This window comes from Salvelinus alpinus, chromosome 12, assembly GCF_045679555.1.
Source record: "Salvelinus alpinus chromosome 12, SLU_Salpinus.1, whole genome shotgun sequence".
Taxonomy (NCBI): domain Eukaryota; kingdom Metazoa; phylum Chordata; class Actinopteri; order Salmoniformes; family Salmonidae; genus Salvelinus; species Salvelinus alpinus.
In genome coordinates, this window is record NC_092097.1 from 17,070,866 (window position 1) to 17,089,686 (window position 18,821).

Consider the following 18,821-nt stretch of genomic DNA (forward strand, 5'->3'; position numbering starts at 1 on the left):
ACAGGCACACACACATGCACACATGCACACACACTCACACACACCATTGGCCGCTGTATATAGCAGCACAGTAAACAACAAATTGGCTGAAGAGGGGCTTTTATCTTTTAAGGTCCTATGGTGATCTGATCACAGCGCCTAGCTACTTCATCACTGTCATCACCACATCCACAATGAAATTACACCCCACAACACAGCACTGCTGGACCAACGCTTAAAAAGCTTAACCCTCCACTTACCTCACAGAGAGAGAGAGAGGAAAAAGATGAAGGACAAACTCCTTTAAGCTTACAAAATGAACATTAATCTAACCAATAATGAAGAGATATAAAGTATACAAGAATGTACGAGACCTTGGGACTAAGTTCTATCTGACAATTAGTTATTCATATAGAGTTGCTCTTTAGGTGGTCATTTACATGTGAGATATGTCAACAACAAAGAAAAGTACATTTACGATTAAAAAAAATTACAAATGTGAAAGTTCTATCTGAGCAAAATCCTTTGAACTTGGTGCTATAAGGTTCATCTGCAGTCCAATCACACAATAAAATAACATATGTATGTAAGATATTGTACTTACTGAGTCATGAAAGAGAAAGACATCACAAAACAGTTCTGAGATCTGCGATTTGAAAAATTTGAATTCTCTCAAAACTATACATTTATCATATCCTTGATTATTCATGTCGGTTCTGGTCCTCTTTTGTAATTTATATTTTTCCACCACTTTTCAAAAGATTTGGCATAACGTATGGTAGAAACAAATAAATACAGGTTCCCTAAAGCATGTTTAGAGCCCATTGTAGAGACATTGCTGTTTTTGTCTTGTTCTATATCAATAAGAAAACCTCCATGGAAGTGGTATTTCACTACAATTACAAACTTACCACATTTTATTGATAACTAGTAGGTTGTTTACTGACTTTGAGTGTCAGAGACCAGAACAATATATCAGTTTCAGTACTCATCCAGAGCTAAGCTTTAGCAATGTTGCCAGTTCTCCATAAGATATAGTGTATTTGTCATTTTATTGCTTTAACAAATGTGTGATGAACATAAATTAATATATTTGATGATGTGATTAGAAAGAAGGAAGGTTATTCTCATCATTGAATCATTAAATGTCTGCATGTTTCTATTGAAATTGAAATAAATGCAACATTCTGTGCCAGATAGAACCTTACGACTGAACCCAGATTGACATTTCAGAACTAGAAGGTTCTAGCTGCGATTACAAACCCTAAAAAAACTGATTTACAAATGTCTTCAAATGTTGGGGTATCTTTAAGGTGAGGAACTTAATGGGTTATGAAAGAAGAATTCACTACAAAACAGTTCTGAGATCTTGGATGTGAAAACGTTGATGTCCAATATCTCAGAACTAGGAGCAGATAGAACCTTAATAGTCCCAAGGTCACGAAATCATCTAAATGGTCACCTGCCATTATGGAAAATACTTTCTGCATTGACCGTTGGCTAAACTGCCATAGCAGGATAAACTACTGTACCTCTCAGCTGCGTGGCTGTGACTCTGGCTGTGACCTGTGAGTTTCTACTGCTGTCCCAGAGAGCCCTGTGTGTCTCATTACAGGGAGGTCACACAGAAGGAGTCCCCCTGGCAGTCCTCTCACACCACACAGCAGCCATCACACCTTTATTACCTCTTACTGTCTCTGATGTAACCACTACAAAGCCAGGACGAGGGGATGCTATGCATAGTTAAAAGCTTTTAACTAGAAATAACATTAATATTCATAACATTCCCCAAAGTGTTTAACTTTGAGCTAAACACTGGATTTTTCTGACATACATTTAGTGATAATGCTTATTTTATCTATAGAGTGGTTGAAAAAAAGAGCTTATATAAGTCAAATGTTTCTCTTATCCTTCCTCTCCTTCTCTCTCTCTCGCACTCTCTCTCTCTTTCTCTCTGCGATACCTACATTGCCAGTCCCGTAGAGCCACAGTATATCTGGTGAGGGCAGCTGCTCCTGAATATTCATAAGCTGAGACAGTTGCTTCCTTGTCTGGTTGCATTCCTAATCACTATTGAGATGCGTAGAATCATTGTCTACCAATCACTACACATCAAAATATGGCTAGGAACCGTTAACTCATGACTATGCAAGAAACGGTATGCTATGCATATCTGTGGGTGGTCTTGGGTACAATCTTAGTAGCAGTGAGAGCCAAGACTAATTTCCAAAATTAAAATAATTATAATGAAACTTGAGGTGATTCAAAATATGTCTAGGAACCTCTAACTCATTTATATGCAAGAAACGGTATGTTATGCATATCTGTGGGTGGTCTTGTGTACAATCTTTGTAGCAAAGAGAGCTGAGACTAATTGGTAGATTCATTGGAAAAACTTAACACAAAGGCCAATCCAATATTGAAATAGTGCGTTTATAGATCATTCTCCAAGTCAAACTGCTAACTCTATCATAACCAATCAATAGGACTTAACACGGTAAGCAAGGTGACCTGAAGCATGTGAGAAACTTCCACTATATGAGCGCTGAATCAATGACACAGGCCAGTCAGGCCTGGAGAGGAAATAAGAAATCCATGACTGCATTCAGATGGTCTTATCTGGGAGCGTGTTTTACATCATCTGCCATGGTTAATAATAGTTCCTATCATCATCATTAGGGACCTTGATTACACATTCCCTACTCAACTGAGAATACCTTTGCATACTACGGAGCTGTGCAAAGCAAGTTTGCGTAACGTATTCTTCCTGATGGATATGGTGATCACATGATAAATTCCCGTTAACCAGTGATGACATCCTCTCAGATAGTACTTCCTGTTGACAGCTAAGATAAAGGGATGCACAGTACAAAAAAGGTTTGTGTTCGGTCTTTGAGAGGTATAAAACATGAGAGTAGCACGTTGAAAAGGTCAGTCCCATAGAGCAGAATAGAGAGGGTTTGGAAAGGCCATTGACTCCCAGTGGAGTCTGGTTGACAAACTAAAGCTGCTATATAAAGGGAACGGGGAACTCCTGGCTGAATAAAGACATTGTTACAGACTGGCAGGTACAGTGGCTATGACCTCAGGACTGATTCTTCTGAGCATGCATATCCAAAGGTTAGTTTAAATCAACACAAGATAAAGACTCACATTGGGGTTTTAGGTAAAGGACTTCCACTTTTATAAGTAGTCTCTAAGCTCAGACTAAGTATAGCGTCTTACCTCAAACTGCTTGACGATGTCATGGAAGGCAGGGTTGAGTTTGCAGCTCTCTGCCAGTAGGGACATGCTCCGGTCATACTCAGAGATGTAGGTAGCAAACACAGCAAACTCCTCCCGTCGAGACAGGATCACATCCACCACCCTCTGGCTCTCCTCCCTGGTGATGGGGAATGGAATCATGTTGAGGTTTGGAGGATTGGTTGACAGTGTATGTTATTGAATAACAGTTGACAGGTAAGTTATTGAATTACGGATATAGAAACATGTCGATACCTCCTGAGCTCCTGAATGAATAAGAATTCAAAAATATACAGTTGGATACTATTTACAATCATTCTGCTTGATGCGTTTAAAATGCAGAACTGTCTATGCTTTTTCATTTCTATGGAATTTACAAGTCTGTGGGTATTTATTTATGAGTGCATATAATAATAATAATAATAATATTAGCTAATTAAAATCATACATTAAACGCATCTTTCTAAAATTGTGTCTTCAGCAGGGATATAAAAAGAGGCACTGAATCTGCATATATAGATATCCCACTGTGTTTAACGTACTGAATGTCTCACCATTGTCTGATGCGCGAGTCCAGCTCAGTGAGGATGTTGCTGTGGAGTATGTAGACCTCAGGGAGTGTGCCCAGTATCTCCCCCAGCCTCTGTTCTTCCACCACAGGTTCCCCATCCTCCCCCACCGCCTCCGACACTGCTGCCCTGAAGTCCTGCAGGAGAGGGAGGAAGAAGGGAGGAAGAAGGGGAGAGAAGAGAGAGGGTAGAGGGAGAAGGGGAGAGGGATTGAGGCAGGAAGAAGGGGAGGAAAAGAATAAGGGGGGAAAGGGAAAAGGAGGGAGAGAGTTACAGGGGGGTCAGATCCTCCTAGAGCTTCCCATCCTTCCTGTTCCTCTAACCCAGTATCATCTCAGTCTGTCTTCCTCTTCCCCAGTCTCTGCCTGTCTAACCACTCAGGAAAAGGAGTTCTGGACCTGGGTTATATACCAGCTGCTGGGTTGCATAATGACCTTGGTCACTGATACATTGTTGACCACAACCCTACCATTTATCAACATACTGACATGAACTATATGGTCTTATACAACGGATGGTTCTAATTCTGGATACTGATTGGTTAAAACCACATTCCAACCGGTTTCTATTCCATAAGTTACACAAGTAAGGCTATGACGTTGAAATGCCTATTTACTGTTCCATCTCACTGCGCAATCCATCCGTCTCATCAGCCCAACCAGGCAATTTATAAACTTGATTTCTACTGTAACATTATCTCCCCTTTCTTTCAGACTAACATTTGGTTTTCAACAACGGAGATTTGTATAAAACTTGCTATCTGTCTCTCCGACATTTGCAACATTGTTTCAGTATTTAAATTCAATCTCCTGCTGTCCCATAGTAATGAACGTGTCGTGAGTTAGGACGAGAAAGACAGGCAGGCAACTTTTCTTAGCCAGTCAAAATCATGAATCAGAATAGTTTTTATGGATATATTCAAAGACATTTCTATAGAAAAACAGGCCAAACAAAATTATTTTTTTCATGAAAATATGTTAATCATTATTTTAATTTGTTTCTTAACCTGTTCGAAGCCGGTGTTTGGAGGATATATGGGACTTAATCTTGGGCCTAACAACACCCTTGCCAATATATCCTTCAAACACTGGCTTCGAGGGCATTATCACTTAAACACTATTATTGCACACAGAGTGAGTCCATGCAATTTATTATGTGACTTGTTAAGCACATTTTTACTCTTGAACTTATTTAGGCTGCCATTACAAAGGGGTTGAATACTTATTGACTCAATACTTTTCAGCTTTCCATTTGTAATATTTTGTACAAATTTCAAAAAACATAATTCCACTTTTACATTATGGTGAATTATGTTTGCGGCAGTGACAAAAGATCTCAATTTAATTCATTATAAATTCAGGCTGTAACACAACAAAATGTGGAAAAAGCCAACTCAGAAGCTAACGTTAGCGTTAGTGTTAGCATTCTCATAGAGAATGACTGGCGGTGTTAGCTATTTAGCATTTTAGACTATCTTTTCAATCAAAGAACAGTACTTGAAATGGCAATTTTGTTAGACACAGAATATCAATGATAAAATGTTTTATGTAGATATTTGCAATCTGTTGTGCCACAAAGATAACTAGCTAACACCACCAGTCATTCTCTATGAGACTGGCCACCCCTCAAAGACTGGTTCCTAGGTTTCTTCCTAGGTTCCTGCCTTTCTAGGGAGTTTTTCCTAGCCACTGTGTTTCTTCATATGCATCGCTTGCTCTTTGGGGTTTTACACTGGGTATCTGTATAGCACTTTGTGACAACTGCTGATGTAAAAAGGGCTTTATAAAATACAGTTGATTGATTCATTGATTAATGCTAATGAACATTGGCTTCTGCGTGCTTATGGAGGAAGACAAGTTTAAACGTTCGAAAGCGCCTCTGCCAACAGCTTCGGTACTACCCACAAGGGGAAAAGAAAAGTTAATCTCTCATTGAAATGCATTCATTAATTTTAGTGCTGCATTAAATGGCTTAAAATATGATAATATATATTTTAAAATGTTGTATTGTATCTATAATTGAGTTGATGTCTGACTTGTGTTGTGCAAGCCATCAATTTGAATTAAAAAAATTATAACTTTTACCACATATTTCAAGCTACAAAGCCATGATGGTGAAATGCTAATTCAAAAGCCGACAACAGGGATGGGCAACTGGCCCCACCGCCTTTTTGTAGGCCCGACAACCAATAATAATAATGTTTTTTTTTTAATTGGGGGGGGGACTCCGTCGGGGTCTCAACTTACTGTTGAGAGTTAGAATAATAGGTGCAATTTCGAAATTTGGTTGTGCATCAGTAGTCACTCAATAAGCCAGTGTCAGCAAAATATTTTTAGATTGCTAAGTTAGTTTCGCGGCCAGCTTTGTAAACTTGTAGTAAGCATGGTCGAATTACCGACCGGGCCATTGATCATTATTTGTCATATTAAAAACTGCAAACATTTGCCTCCAGCCTATGGCAAAATGTGTAGATTTGCATAAAATGAGTTATAAAATTGCTAAATCTTCTCTCCTCCCCATGGCAAAATTTGTAGATTTGCAGCAAATTTGCTTTAGAACGGCAACATTTTATCTATGCCCCAATAATTTGCAACTCTGTCATTTATTTTAATATAGCTAAACTAAAAAGAGGAACTTGTGTGTCATGTAAACCTAGCTATCTATATCTATATCTATATATATAGCTTGAGTCAAAGCAGAAGCTGTCACTCTTCATCAGCATAAATTACAAATATTGATGAGAAAATGACATCACCACTTTGTGCAATTCAAAGACCCGAGCCAGCTAGTTGTCGTGGATGACAGATCAGGTTTGAAAAACCTAAAATGTGTTTTACGGTCGGGACAAACTGCACGCCCAAAAGTGAGTGATCAAGCTATTGATCTAGCTGTTGAGCATTTTGAACATGACTTTAAAGCAAACCAAAGACAGCAAACTAGCTAGTTAGTGAACTATTTTCCAATAAGGCATTACTTTCATAACCCATCTAGCTAAGATAATACTTTTCACCTTGTTTGTCGATCTGTAATGCTAGCTAGCTATGCAGTTCCAACCTATCTAGCTAGCTGCCCATCCAACCAGCTAGCAATGGGCAGCTAGCCAGCTAAATATATCTAGTACAGAAGAGACATTCATCAAGACGAAGTTGGATATTAGTAGCGCTGTAGCTAGTAAAGGATCTATTATTCAGCCAGTTAAGATGGAAAGCATATGATTTCAACCCCCAAAATAAAGCATGTTCATTTCAAGCAAAACACATGTACTGTAAGTGAATGGGTTTTCCAACATTCTGAAGCTTTCTTTACACTTTGTGGTCGTTGCTAAGTTAAACAATAGCCTCACATCATCGATGACACAAACCTGTCTTCCTCCATATTAAGTGAAAACAAATGTTTTCATTTTTTTTTATTTTTCTCCTCAAAATAGAATTAACATATCTTTCAAATCCTGTGCACATTAATTAATAGTTATGACAAATGTAATTCATATTTAACAATGTTTTGCTTGTTTGTGAATGGGCCGGAAGGACGAAAATAATCACAACAAATTGGATGTGCTCTTGTTGTCAGGTGTCATCAAATCAAATCAAATGTATTTATATAGCCCTTCTTACATCAGCTGATATCTCAAAGTGCTGTACAGAAACCCAGCCTAAAACCCCAAACAGCAAGCAATGCAGGTGAAGAAGCACGGTGGCTTGGAAAAACTCCCTTGAAAGGCCAAAACCTAGGAAGAAACCCAGAGAGGAACCAGGCTATGAGGGGTGGCCAGTCCTCTTCTGGCTGTGCCGGGTGGAGATTATAACAGAACATGGCCAAGATGTTCAAATGTTCATAAATGACCAGCATGGTCAAATAATAATAATCACAGTAATTGTCGAGGGTGCAACAAGTCAGCACCTCAGGAGTAAATGTCAGTTGGCTTTTCATAGCCGATCATTGAGAGTATCTCTCCCGCTCCTGCAGTCTCTAGAGAGTTGAAAACAGCAGGTCTGGGACAGGTAGCACGTCCGGTGAACAGGTCAGGGTTCCATAGCCGCAGGCAGAACAGTTGAAACTGGAGCAGCAGCACGGCCAGGTGGACTGGGGACAGCAAGGAGTCATCATGCCGGGTAGTCCTGAGGCATGGTCCTAGGGCTCAGGTCCTCCAAGGTGAATAGGTTCCAGAAGCCATTGATGACATCACTTCCTGTGTGTCAGCTCCTTGGTTTGTGGTGGTTCTCTCCGGCCGTCAGCCAGCCCTGTGCTTAGGTTTATCAGTGTTGTTCCAGCTAGATTGACTACCTTGCCTTGACAACGTGGGCTCGTCAGCCCAGGGGTAGTCAGTCAGATGATTACGCAGAAACGTACGCACCAGGCATTGTTTGAGGTGAATTTACACAAGCACTGGAGCACATCGGTGCTCATTGACACCAGGGTACCTTACACAGAGAAAGGTCAAGAATAGGTCAATGTTACCTTCATTTAAGGTGTCCATCCCGAGATTGGAAGGTTGTGAGTTTGATCCCTGGCGAAGTCATACCAAAGACAGTAAAAATGGGACTTGATGCATCTCAGCATTAAGGAGATAGATTGGGGGTAAGGCCCTGTGATAGACTAGCCTCCTGTCCACGCGGTGTACTTGTACATCAAGCTGCTACAGGGGATAGGCTCCTGCCATGTGAGCTGTTCTGGCTCGCGCAAGGCTACTTACTTAGCTTTATTCAGCTATGTCCACTGTAACTTCACCTCTTCAAAAATAGATAGAATATAAGATAGCAATGGGGTTGCTTCTTTGTACCAGTTACCTTAGGCAGGAAATACAGTAAAGCAGAAGGGGACATTCTGAATGAGGGCAGTGAGGAGAACCAACTGTTGATTCCCAGAGGTCAGTGATGCATCAAATACAGCTGTTGTCATTCCTCTCCATGATTTCTCATTTACTGCCTGTCAGAGTAAGTGTACAGTCTAGATCCCAGCAGGTTTGGCTGAAAAATTGACATTTTCCAGTAAGGCACTGGAGCTCGACCTTCACATATAGAATAGATTGAATGCGGTACCCTGAGTAATTCATTTGATCCCATTTTGATCTCAGAAGAATGTTGTATGGAGAACCAATGCATTTGAAGTAGGGAAACCCCTAACCCAGAATGTTGTGGATTCAATTTCCAGATGCAACAAAAACTAAATGAGACTCTTGCCTTGAAGGAGTCATTGAAAATAAGAATTTGTTCTTAATTGACCTGCTTGGTCAAATAAAGGTCAAATGAAAAAATAGTTTGCTGAATTGGTAAACTGTTGATGTTTTGTCATGGAGCTAGTGTGTGTGGTTGCTTGGATAGTTGGAACCTGACAGCTTGAATCAAGGGAGCCTCATCGTTCATACTGGATACCATTGAGCAAGGGCACTACCTGAATTAGTTAGTTAGGTGTACACCCATGATTTATGATCGGTTCATTTGAATGTACAGTGAGGGAAAAAAGTATTTGATCCCCTGCTGATTTTGTACGTTTGCCTACTGACAAAGAAATTATCAGTCTATAATTTTAATGGTAGGTTTATTTGAACAGTGAGAGACAGAATAACAACAAAAATATCCAGAAAAACGCATGTCAAAAATGTTATAAATTGATTTGCATTTTAATGAGGGAAATAAGTATTTGACCCCCTCTCAATCAGAAAGATTTCTGGCTCCCAGGTGTCTTTCATACAGGTAACGAGCTGAGATTAGGAGCACACTCTTAAAGGGAGTGCTCCTAATCTCAGTTTCTTACCTGTATAAAAGACACCTGTCCACAGAAGCAATCAATCAATCAGATTCCAAACTCTCCACCATGGCCAAGACCAAAGAGCTCTCCAAGGATGTCAGGGACAAGATTGTAGATCTACACAAGGCTGGAATGGGCTACAAGACCATTGCCAAGCAGCTTGGTGAGAAGGTGACAACAGTTGGTGCGATTATTCGCAAATGGAAGAAACACAAAATAATTGTCAAACTCCCTTGGCCTAGGGCTCCATGCAAGATCTCACCTCATGGAGTTGCAATGATCATGCGAATGGTGAGGAATCAGCCCAGAACTACACAGGAGGATCTTGTCAATGATCTCAAGGCAGCTGGGACCATAGTCACCAAGAAAACAATTGGTAACACACTACGCCGTGAAGGACTGAAATCCTGCAGCGCCCGCAAGGTCCCCTGCTCAAGAAAGCACATATACATGCCCGTCTGAAGTTTGCCAATGAACATCTGAATGATTCAGAGGACAACTGGGTGAACGTGTTGTGGTCAGACGAGACCAAAATTGAGTTCTTTGGCATCAACTCAACTTGCCGTGTTTGGAGGAGGAGGAATGCTGCCTATGACCCCAAGAAACCATCCCCACCGTCAAACATGGAGGTGGAAACATTATGCTTTGGGGGTGTTTTTCTGCTAAGGGGACAGGACAACTTCACCGCATCAAAGGGACGATGGACGGGGCCATGTGCCGTCAAATCTTGGGTGAAAACCTCCTTCCCTCAGCCAGGGTATTGAAAATGGGTCGTGGATGGGTATTCCAGCATGACAATCACCCAAAACACACGGCCAAGGCAACAAAGGAGTGGCTCAAGAAAAAGCACATTAAGGTCCTGGAGTGGCCTAGCCAGTCTCCAGACCTTAATCCCATAGAAAATCTGTGGAGGGAGCTGAAGGTTCGAGTTGCCAAACGTCAGCCTCGAAACCTTAATGACTTGAAGAAGATCTGCAAAGAGGAGTGGGACAAAATCCCTCCTGAGATGTGTGCAAACCTGGTGGCCAACTACAAGAAACGTCTGACCTCTGTGATAGCCAACAAGGGTTTTGCCACCAAGTACTAAGTCATGTTTTGCAGAGGGGTCAAATACTTATTTCCCTCATTAAAATGCAAATCAATTTATAAAATTTTTGACATGCGTTTTTCTGGATTTTTTTGTTGATATTCTGTCTCTCACTGTTCAAATAAACCTACCATTAAAATTACAGACTGATCATTTCAATGTCAGTGGGCAAACGAACAAAATCAGCAGGGGATCAAATACTTTTTTCCCTCACTGTAAAAGCTGTAGTCTATGCACTTTGATCCCATTAAACAAACTGAGTGATGCAAATATTATACACAAGTCCACTCTAATGATTGTACTATACATCATCATTATACTAGGTTTCTTATGTAGATTCTCTAGACATATCGATATATATGGCCTTCTTTTTGTTGCTTCGTTACTGAGTCTTTCATGTAAAGATCATGAACATTCTTATTCATGACCTTTTGTACAGTGTGTTCTTTCATGAATTGCACACTTGCTATGTTTTTTGAATACTGAACGCAGGTTGTTTAACCTTGTTTTTCCCCCCTTCTCAATAAGGTTATTATATCAGCTATATGTCCCTCATACCCAGCTTCCAGGCATGATATTCAACAATATTTCATTACTCTGTTGCATAATGCATAAATGCAACACTCGCCTCTTATAATTCTTAAAGCTATAACAGTAGAGGGATGTTCCTAAGTGGGTTCCCTCTCCAACAGACCTAACTCAGCAATCCATGCATGATTGGAACAGACCAGACATTCCTAGACGACCCCCCCCCCCACCCCCACCCACCCCACACACTCCCTAGAGCTCTCTAATACTCACACACAGCTGGGGGGAAAGACCACCGTCAGTGAGAGTTGAGAGAAAACACACAAGCTATTGTTCCATTGTTTGATAAGGAATAACAAAAAATACAGCACATTTCCAGACCCTGTTCCCAAATGTGAAGTGAAGTTCTTCTTCTGAGTTTTCTTCTCCAGGACTTTCCCAAATAACAGGTTGAACAAATGATACTCCGATCTGACGTTTGATCTGTTCATATATTTGTCTCTCAGGTTTGACGAAGCTTCCCTGTTCAACCAACTGTCTAATGTTGTCATTTGACCCTGTATGCTTTTATTCTATACACTGGGGGTGAGAGTAGATGAGAGAAGTAGAGGGTGAAGCTGCTGTCCTGTGTAGGGGCTTAGTGAGCTGTGAGTAAGACAACTGTGTCTGTCCCAGTGGAGGGAGCAGCCAGGACATAAAGTAGCAGCCAGGTCTGCTTCACAGCAGCAGTGATGAATGCTAACTCAGATGGGATCGATAGCACATGATGAACGGGAGGCGCTAAAGCACACAGTGTCACAGTATTATCTCACTGTGGTGTGTATGTCTCTACTTGTTTTGTGTCTGCAGTGTTCTAAAACTGAAATTGATGAGGTTCAGACGCTTGTCCTTGTAGATACATGATGGATTTATATTATAGATGGTGTTAGCTACCAGACAGCCATACCAGGAGGGACAATTGATATTGTTTAAGCATTTTGACACCTTCAATCAATTAGTGAACTTTCATATGTTTTCCCCAATTCTTAGAATAGAGAAATGACCCTTCTCAAGAGCATTCCTTCCTAGAGAAGTGCCATAAAGTCACTGAAGTTTTAGCCTGTGTGTGGTGACACTAACATAATCACGTTTTAATGTAGTGATGTGCAGTTCAGGAATGAATTGTAACTTTTTTGAATGACTCTTTTTACTGCCTAGAGTCATGATTCTTTTTTCTGAGGGACTTTAGTCGTTCGTTTGAACTTCTGGCTGGCCGCAATGAATTCTACTGCAGGATTAATACGCAATACTCTGGCTCAGCGGCTCTGGAGACGTGCTCTGACCAACAGCTGTCTATGATCCACTCACAGGACAGTTTATTATGTACACCCATTTAGTCCCGGGTCGGACCCCTCCTTTGCCTCCAGAACAGCCTGTATTCTTTGGGGCATTCTACAAGGTGTCGTGAACGTTCCACAGGGATGTTGGTCCATGCTGACGCAATGACATCATGCAGTTGCTGTAAATTGGACGGTGGTACATTCATGCTGCAAACAGCCTGTTATGTGTAAACTGAACTCGCTGTCATGTTCCAGGCGATGTGTTTCCACTCCTCAACTGTCCAGTGTTGGTGATCACTTGCCCACTGAAGCCGCTTCTTCTTGTATTTATCTGATAGGAGTGGAACCCGGTGTGGTCGTCTGCTGCAATAGCCCATCCGTGACAAGGATCGATAAGTTGTGCATTCCAAGATGCCGTTCTGCACACCACTGTTGTACTGCGCTGTTATTTGTGGCTGTTAGCTTGCACGATTCATGTCATTCTCCTTCAACCTCTCTGATCAACAATATGTTTTCGCTCACATGACTGCCGCTGACTGGATGTTTTTTGTTTGTCGCACCATTCTCGGTAAACCCTAGAGTCCTTTATGCATGAAAAGCCAAGGAGAGAGGGCGTTTCTTAGATATTGGATCCGGCGTGCCTGGCACCGCCGAAAACGCCACGCTCAAAGTTGCTTAGGTCACTCATTTAGCCCATTCTAACGTTCAGTCGAACAGTAACTGACTGCCTCGATGCCTATCTACCTGCTTTATATTGCAAGCCACGACCATGTGACTCACTGTCTGTAGTAGAAACACATTTTTGTGAACGGGTTGTGTACCTAATAAACTGGCCGGCGAGTGTATATACGAGCAGGAACATAAAGCATTCTGCAGGCAGCATAGAGAAGAAAAATGTATAATTTAACTGATAATTGATAGCATGGTGCAAGGAATTGATTATTGAACGTTTTGATGGACACAACTTTGTAGAACCAAAACATACACACAGCCTTTGCTCAACAAACTCTAAACTCGAACTAATCATTTGGGGGGCTGCAGTTCGTGAACGATATTGTGCTTATAACCCTCATGGCAGTCAACCAATGCATTTCGCCAAGAGTCGTTCACAATCTAGTCCAGTAGCAGCCACAACTAAACCTTTTTTCAAATGCATCAAGAAATAATATTATTTGTATGCCTAACAATGAACAAATGTACACCGTTTAAAGCACACTTTTTACAAGTCTCAGTCACAAATGACAGCTCCAATAAGCCCCTTTATGGTGAATGACATGTGAACAAAAGGCTTGTGGAATCATGACTCTTTCAAGTTTTCAGTTTATCGTTCACCTGTAGAGGTTCCTGTGTGCTCTGGGCATTACTGTCTCAAATTAACAAAATCAGTCGAAAGATTTGTTCTTTTGACTGAACGAGTCTAAAAACTCAGTCAGTAAAAAAGCAGAACCTACCATCACTATTTTAAAGGCCTACTATGGTTATTTAACATGATTTTTGAATGACTACCTCATCTCTGTACCCCACACATACAATTATCTGTAGGGTCTTTCAGTCATGCAGTGAACACAGATTCAACCACAAAGACCAGGGAGATGTTCCATTGCCTCGCAAAGAAGGGCACCTATTGGCAGATGGGTAAAAATAAAAGCAGACATTGACTATCCCTTTGAGCATGGTGAAGTTATTAATTACACTTTGGATGGTGTATCAATACACCCAGTCACTACAAAGATACAGGCATCCTTCCTAACTCAGTTGCCAGAGAGGAAGGAAATCGCTCAGGGATTTCACCATGAGGCCAATGGTGACTTTAAAACAGTAACCGAGTTTAATGACTGTGATAGGAAAACACCGAGGATGGAGCAACATCATTGTAGTTACTCCACAATACTAACATATTTGACATAGTGAAAAGAAGGAAGCCTGTAGGGAATACAAAATATTCCAAAACATTCATCCTGTTGGCAACAACACTAAAGTAACATTGCAAAGAACGTGTCATAGCAATTTTCCTCAACATAGAATGAACATATCTTTCAAATTCTGTGAACATTATGTAATAGTTTTGACAAATTGAATTCATATTTAACAAAGTTTTGCTTGTTTGTGAATGGGCCGGAAGGAGAAAAACAGTCATCTTCAATCAGGAACTGGATCAAGTGGGCGTGGCATTATAAATTGAATAATTGGAGTATTCAGAGGGCTTTTACCAGAATATAATCTACTCTGTACAATGAGAGTGATGTTGCTCCATTTGTTTATCTTACCTCTTGAAGGAGCTTTAGGGCCTTTACATGTCTAAATAAACAACAAGAGAGAGTGATAGGTTAGTGATATTGTCAGCTTAAATGGGAATCCATTCACACATCCATTCAGACAGGTAAATACTTTAGCAGATTATTAAAGGATATAAAAGAACAAGATACAAAACATGTGTCACATGATTTACATAGAGAAACATCCTCCAACAAGTCAAATGTACTCTCCGAAGTATATCAGAAGAACAGTTCACTGTCTGCTGAGGCTGTGCTGATATTCAATAACTTACACTAGACACTCATTTAATTGGCTGTCAGTTTGGGATGCTGTGGATGCTACTCAATAAATTAGTGAAGACAGTGATGAATAGGACAGAGAGAGAGTAAGAGAGAGAGAGAAGGAGAATGAGCGACAGAGAGAGAGGGAGAGAATGAGAGAGAGAGAACAAGAGCGAGAGAGAGGGAGAATGGCCTGACTAAAGCAGGGATGCTATTGAATCCATTAAAAGAGATACTCACAGTCTCTCAGAGTCCACCAGCTCTTTGGCGACGTAGAAGGCTCTGGATCGTCCATCAATCTAGGTGACAGAAGCGAAAGCAGCAAGAAGTGAATGAACAGAGCTAATGTTAAAATGCTCTCTTTAGGTACTTATTCCTGTGAAACATTGATAGCAACAGCTACACGGGAGGAGGAGATTGAGGAAAAGCTCATTTTGATTTACTTGATTCTCCACTGTCAAAATAAGAGTGATTATTTGATTAGAGTGGAGCATAGACGTGAAAGCTTTTTAAAATACACAGATTTAAATTCAGATGCATTATGTATGAGAGGCTGACTGGCTGTTTCTTGGACTGGCGCAACTATTTTTCTCCTTATTGTGTTTTTCTTTTGAAGAAGAAAGCAAGGAAGTGTGAGTCACGTGGCGGGAGCCCGGCTGATATTATTGTGGCAGTGGGATGGGGTGGGGTCCATCTCTGGGCTACTGTAAAATGGCTGCTTGAATAGAAAGCAGTTTCAACAGAAAGTGATACCCACCATTGAATGTGGTAGCCAAGTGAAATATTATGTAGTGGATATTACAAGTAAAGGTCATACATCTTAGATATACTTAATAATAAGCGTTTCATTCCCAAATCTTTGAAGATCTGTACAACCTGGGACTTAACACATGCTCATAGAGTTACATCGTCTAATGTGTTTACTGCTGGCTGTGTGTATCACCTGTTTGTCAAAACCATGCTCCACTCCTCCCTCCTCCTCCTCTGAGGTGAGTCCATGGTCCTCTTCAGCTGAGAGCCCTGCTGGAGTATCGTTCATTGGGAAAGGCTCTGTGTAGGCACTGCAACATCAGGGAGAGAAGAGGGACATTACATTCACTGGCAAAGGTTTTACTATAGATGCTGCAAGAATGCAAAAAATACACATTCAAGCTTGCTGTTCATTTTTCAATTCACCTATCCCCTTGCCCTTGCGTGTATTATCCTCTCCGCTGTGTGTGTGTGTCCTACAGTAGTAACATGGATGACTGAAGCCAGATTGCCGGGACATTAACAGCATGAGTAGAAGCGTTTGTTTGGGGTCTTGCTGTGAACAGGTTCATCACAGCAAGACAGACCAGAGACACACACACACACACACACACACACTGTTAGAAGTACTGTGCTGTACCAATATACACACAGATACACACATTTCGGTAGAGGATATGATGAGTATGTTATATTTAAGCAATAAGGCCCGAGGGGGTGTGGAATATGGCCAATATACCACGGCTAAGGGCTGTTCTTAGGCACGATGCAATCCCGAGGTGCCTTATTGCTATTATAAACTGGTTACCAACTTAATTAGAGCTGTAAAAATACATGTTTTGTCATACCCCTGATATACGGTCTGATATACCACGGCTGTCAGCCAATCAGCATTCAAGGCTCGAGCCAGTGACGACTATAACAGATCACCCTGTAGAGACAGAGGCTATTACAGGCCTGTACTGCATCTATACCCTCTCAGCCCCTGAGTACCAAAGGTTAAAAGAGTTCCTAGCTGGACTTCATATTCACCGAGACACAGTCATCCTTCATCTTGCCCTTACCACACTGTAGGCTCTCACACAGGACCTGGTGCTATTGGCTGGGCTGGAGGAGCATTACTCATCTGTGACCTCCCTTTATCCCCCTGAGGGGCCAGGTCACACTGGGGGTCCCAGGTGATGGTGATAGGGCGAGAGAGTCCCTGTGAACCTTTGAGTCATAGGAGCTCATAGTTACTATATAGCTGGGCTATCTAAAATGGAGTTATACATTTTCTTGCGATCAAAACTGTTTCAGCTTTTGCACTGTGCCATAGTTCATCACCATCCTCAGCTTCTCCAATAATATAGTGCTGTTTAAATAGTAGGCCTAGGCTACTAAAGGCATACTCTCTATCCCCCAGTGTCTGGGCACAGGAGTCTTTTCTTGCGCAACCTCTGTTATAATAGGAAGCCCAAATGGTTTCCTTTCATAGACATATACACCGAGTGTTAAAAACATAAGGAACTCTTTCCATGACATAGACTGACCAGGTGAATCGAGGTGAAAGCTATGATCCCTTATTGATGTCACTTGTTAAATCCACTTCAATCAGTGTAGATGAAGGGGAGGAGACAGGTTAAAGAAGGATTTCTAAGCCTTGAGACAAATGAGACATGGATTGTGTATGTGTACCATTCAGAGGGTGAATGGGCAAGACAAACTATTGAAGTGTCTTTGAACGGGGTATGGTAGTAGGTGCACCGGTTTGTGTTTTTTTCACGCTCAACAGTTCCCCATCTGTAGGCAACTTGTTTGCTGTTTAGTCCTTGGAGGACCTCTTGTCTGTTTCAAATGTCCAGTACCTGTAAAAAGTTGGGAGCGGGCACATTCCTGTGGTCATGACATCATCCTGCAAGGGCGCCAATATTATAAAGGAGTCAACTGTGAATAGGGAATTAATAAATTACATTTATTTTATTTTATGAACGGGTTCCGATGAAGATTATGTCTGCTTATTATTAAGGATTTTGAAATGAAGGATTTGGAAACATGCCTTTTACATTGATTACCAGTTATGTGATTCATTGTAATTTTGACAGTGGTATGTCCCAGGCAGGGATTAAATGATTATAAGTGTCTGTTTTGATCTCTGGCAGATTTGGTGTGGTAAACGTGAGGGGAGGCTGACGTGAGCATGGCATACCCCAACCTGAGTCTCAATGAGATAGACAGGTTTGCTTGCTCCAAGTAATTTCCTTTTCATTGAAGTATTATTGAGCAGTTTGAAATATTTGTGATTATTTGTAAATATTGCCAATTACACATGTGGACCATCATATTCAACTATAAGTAAAAGCTTAACTTCTGCACATGATCCTGCATCACAATGCTCAGTTTCTCCTATAATATTTCATAGTACTATCCTTTCTCTGTCAGTGTCTAGGCACACAAGACATCATTGGGATCATATAGCAATACAGCAGTAGAGAGCTACATTAGTGACAATATGTATAAACCATTACTGAACAGTTAGATTGAAATATTGGCATTTCAGTGCCCACTGAGGGTAATTTCTCACCAGAGTCACCAAGAGTGATTTCCTGCTCAACCTCTGTTATAATAGGAAGCGCAAATGTAATGGTTTATTATCCTGATTTATTCTACATTAAAAATTCCAAAATGTTTCCCTGGTTCCATATGTAATATATGTCCTCAATCACACTATATAATTTTGCTATCAGTAAAACTGCTTCCTACGAACAATACTTGAAAGACTTTAAAATGCTCATTACACGGCAATATAATTATGCCAGCAATCTCTTTGCCTTTGCACCCAGTGTCTTCTTTAATACCTGGGAGTTAAATCTAATGTGACAAATTCAAAAGTGATTTTCTATTAAAAGACCTATATATGTCCCCCTTTTCCAAGGATTAGATGGGGCATGTAATATGTAAAACATTGAGTATTAAAATATGTATTAGATGCAATCAGAAGGGTATTTTCTGTCTTCGTAATAATACTATTAAAGAAAATAGGAATACGGTCATTAGTCGACTTGACATGGGAAATGTAAAC

The 18,821-nt window shown here is 40.8% G+C and overlaps 1 protein-coding gene across 2 annotated transcripts in view; it reads right to left on the reverse strand.

Moving 5' to 3' along the window:
• Positions 1–18,821, reverse strand: part of LOC139535626 (FYVE, RhoGEF and PH domain-containing protein 5-like) — a 46,690-nt gene that overhangs the window by 18,743 nt on the left and 9,126 nt on the right. For both annotated transcript variants that reach the window (XM_071335227.1, XM_071335226.1), the window contains exons 3-7: positions 15,954–16,071; positions 15,251–15,309; positions 14,741–14,771; positions 3,777–3,928; positions 3,205–3,361 (exon numbers count right to left, since the gene is read on the reverse strand). In XM_071335227.1, coding sequence (XP_071191328.1) covers positions 3,205–3,361; positions 3,777–3,928; positions 14,741–14,771; positions 15,251–15,309; positions 15,954–16,071 — 517 coding nt within the window. The remainder of the gene's footprint in view (positions 1–3,204; positions 3,362–3,776; positions 3,929–14,740; positions 14,772–15,250; positions 15,310–15,953; positions 16,072–18,821) is intronic.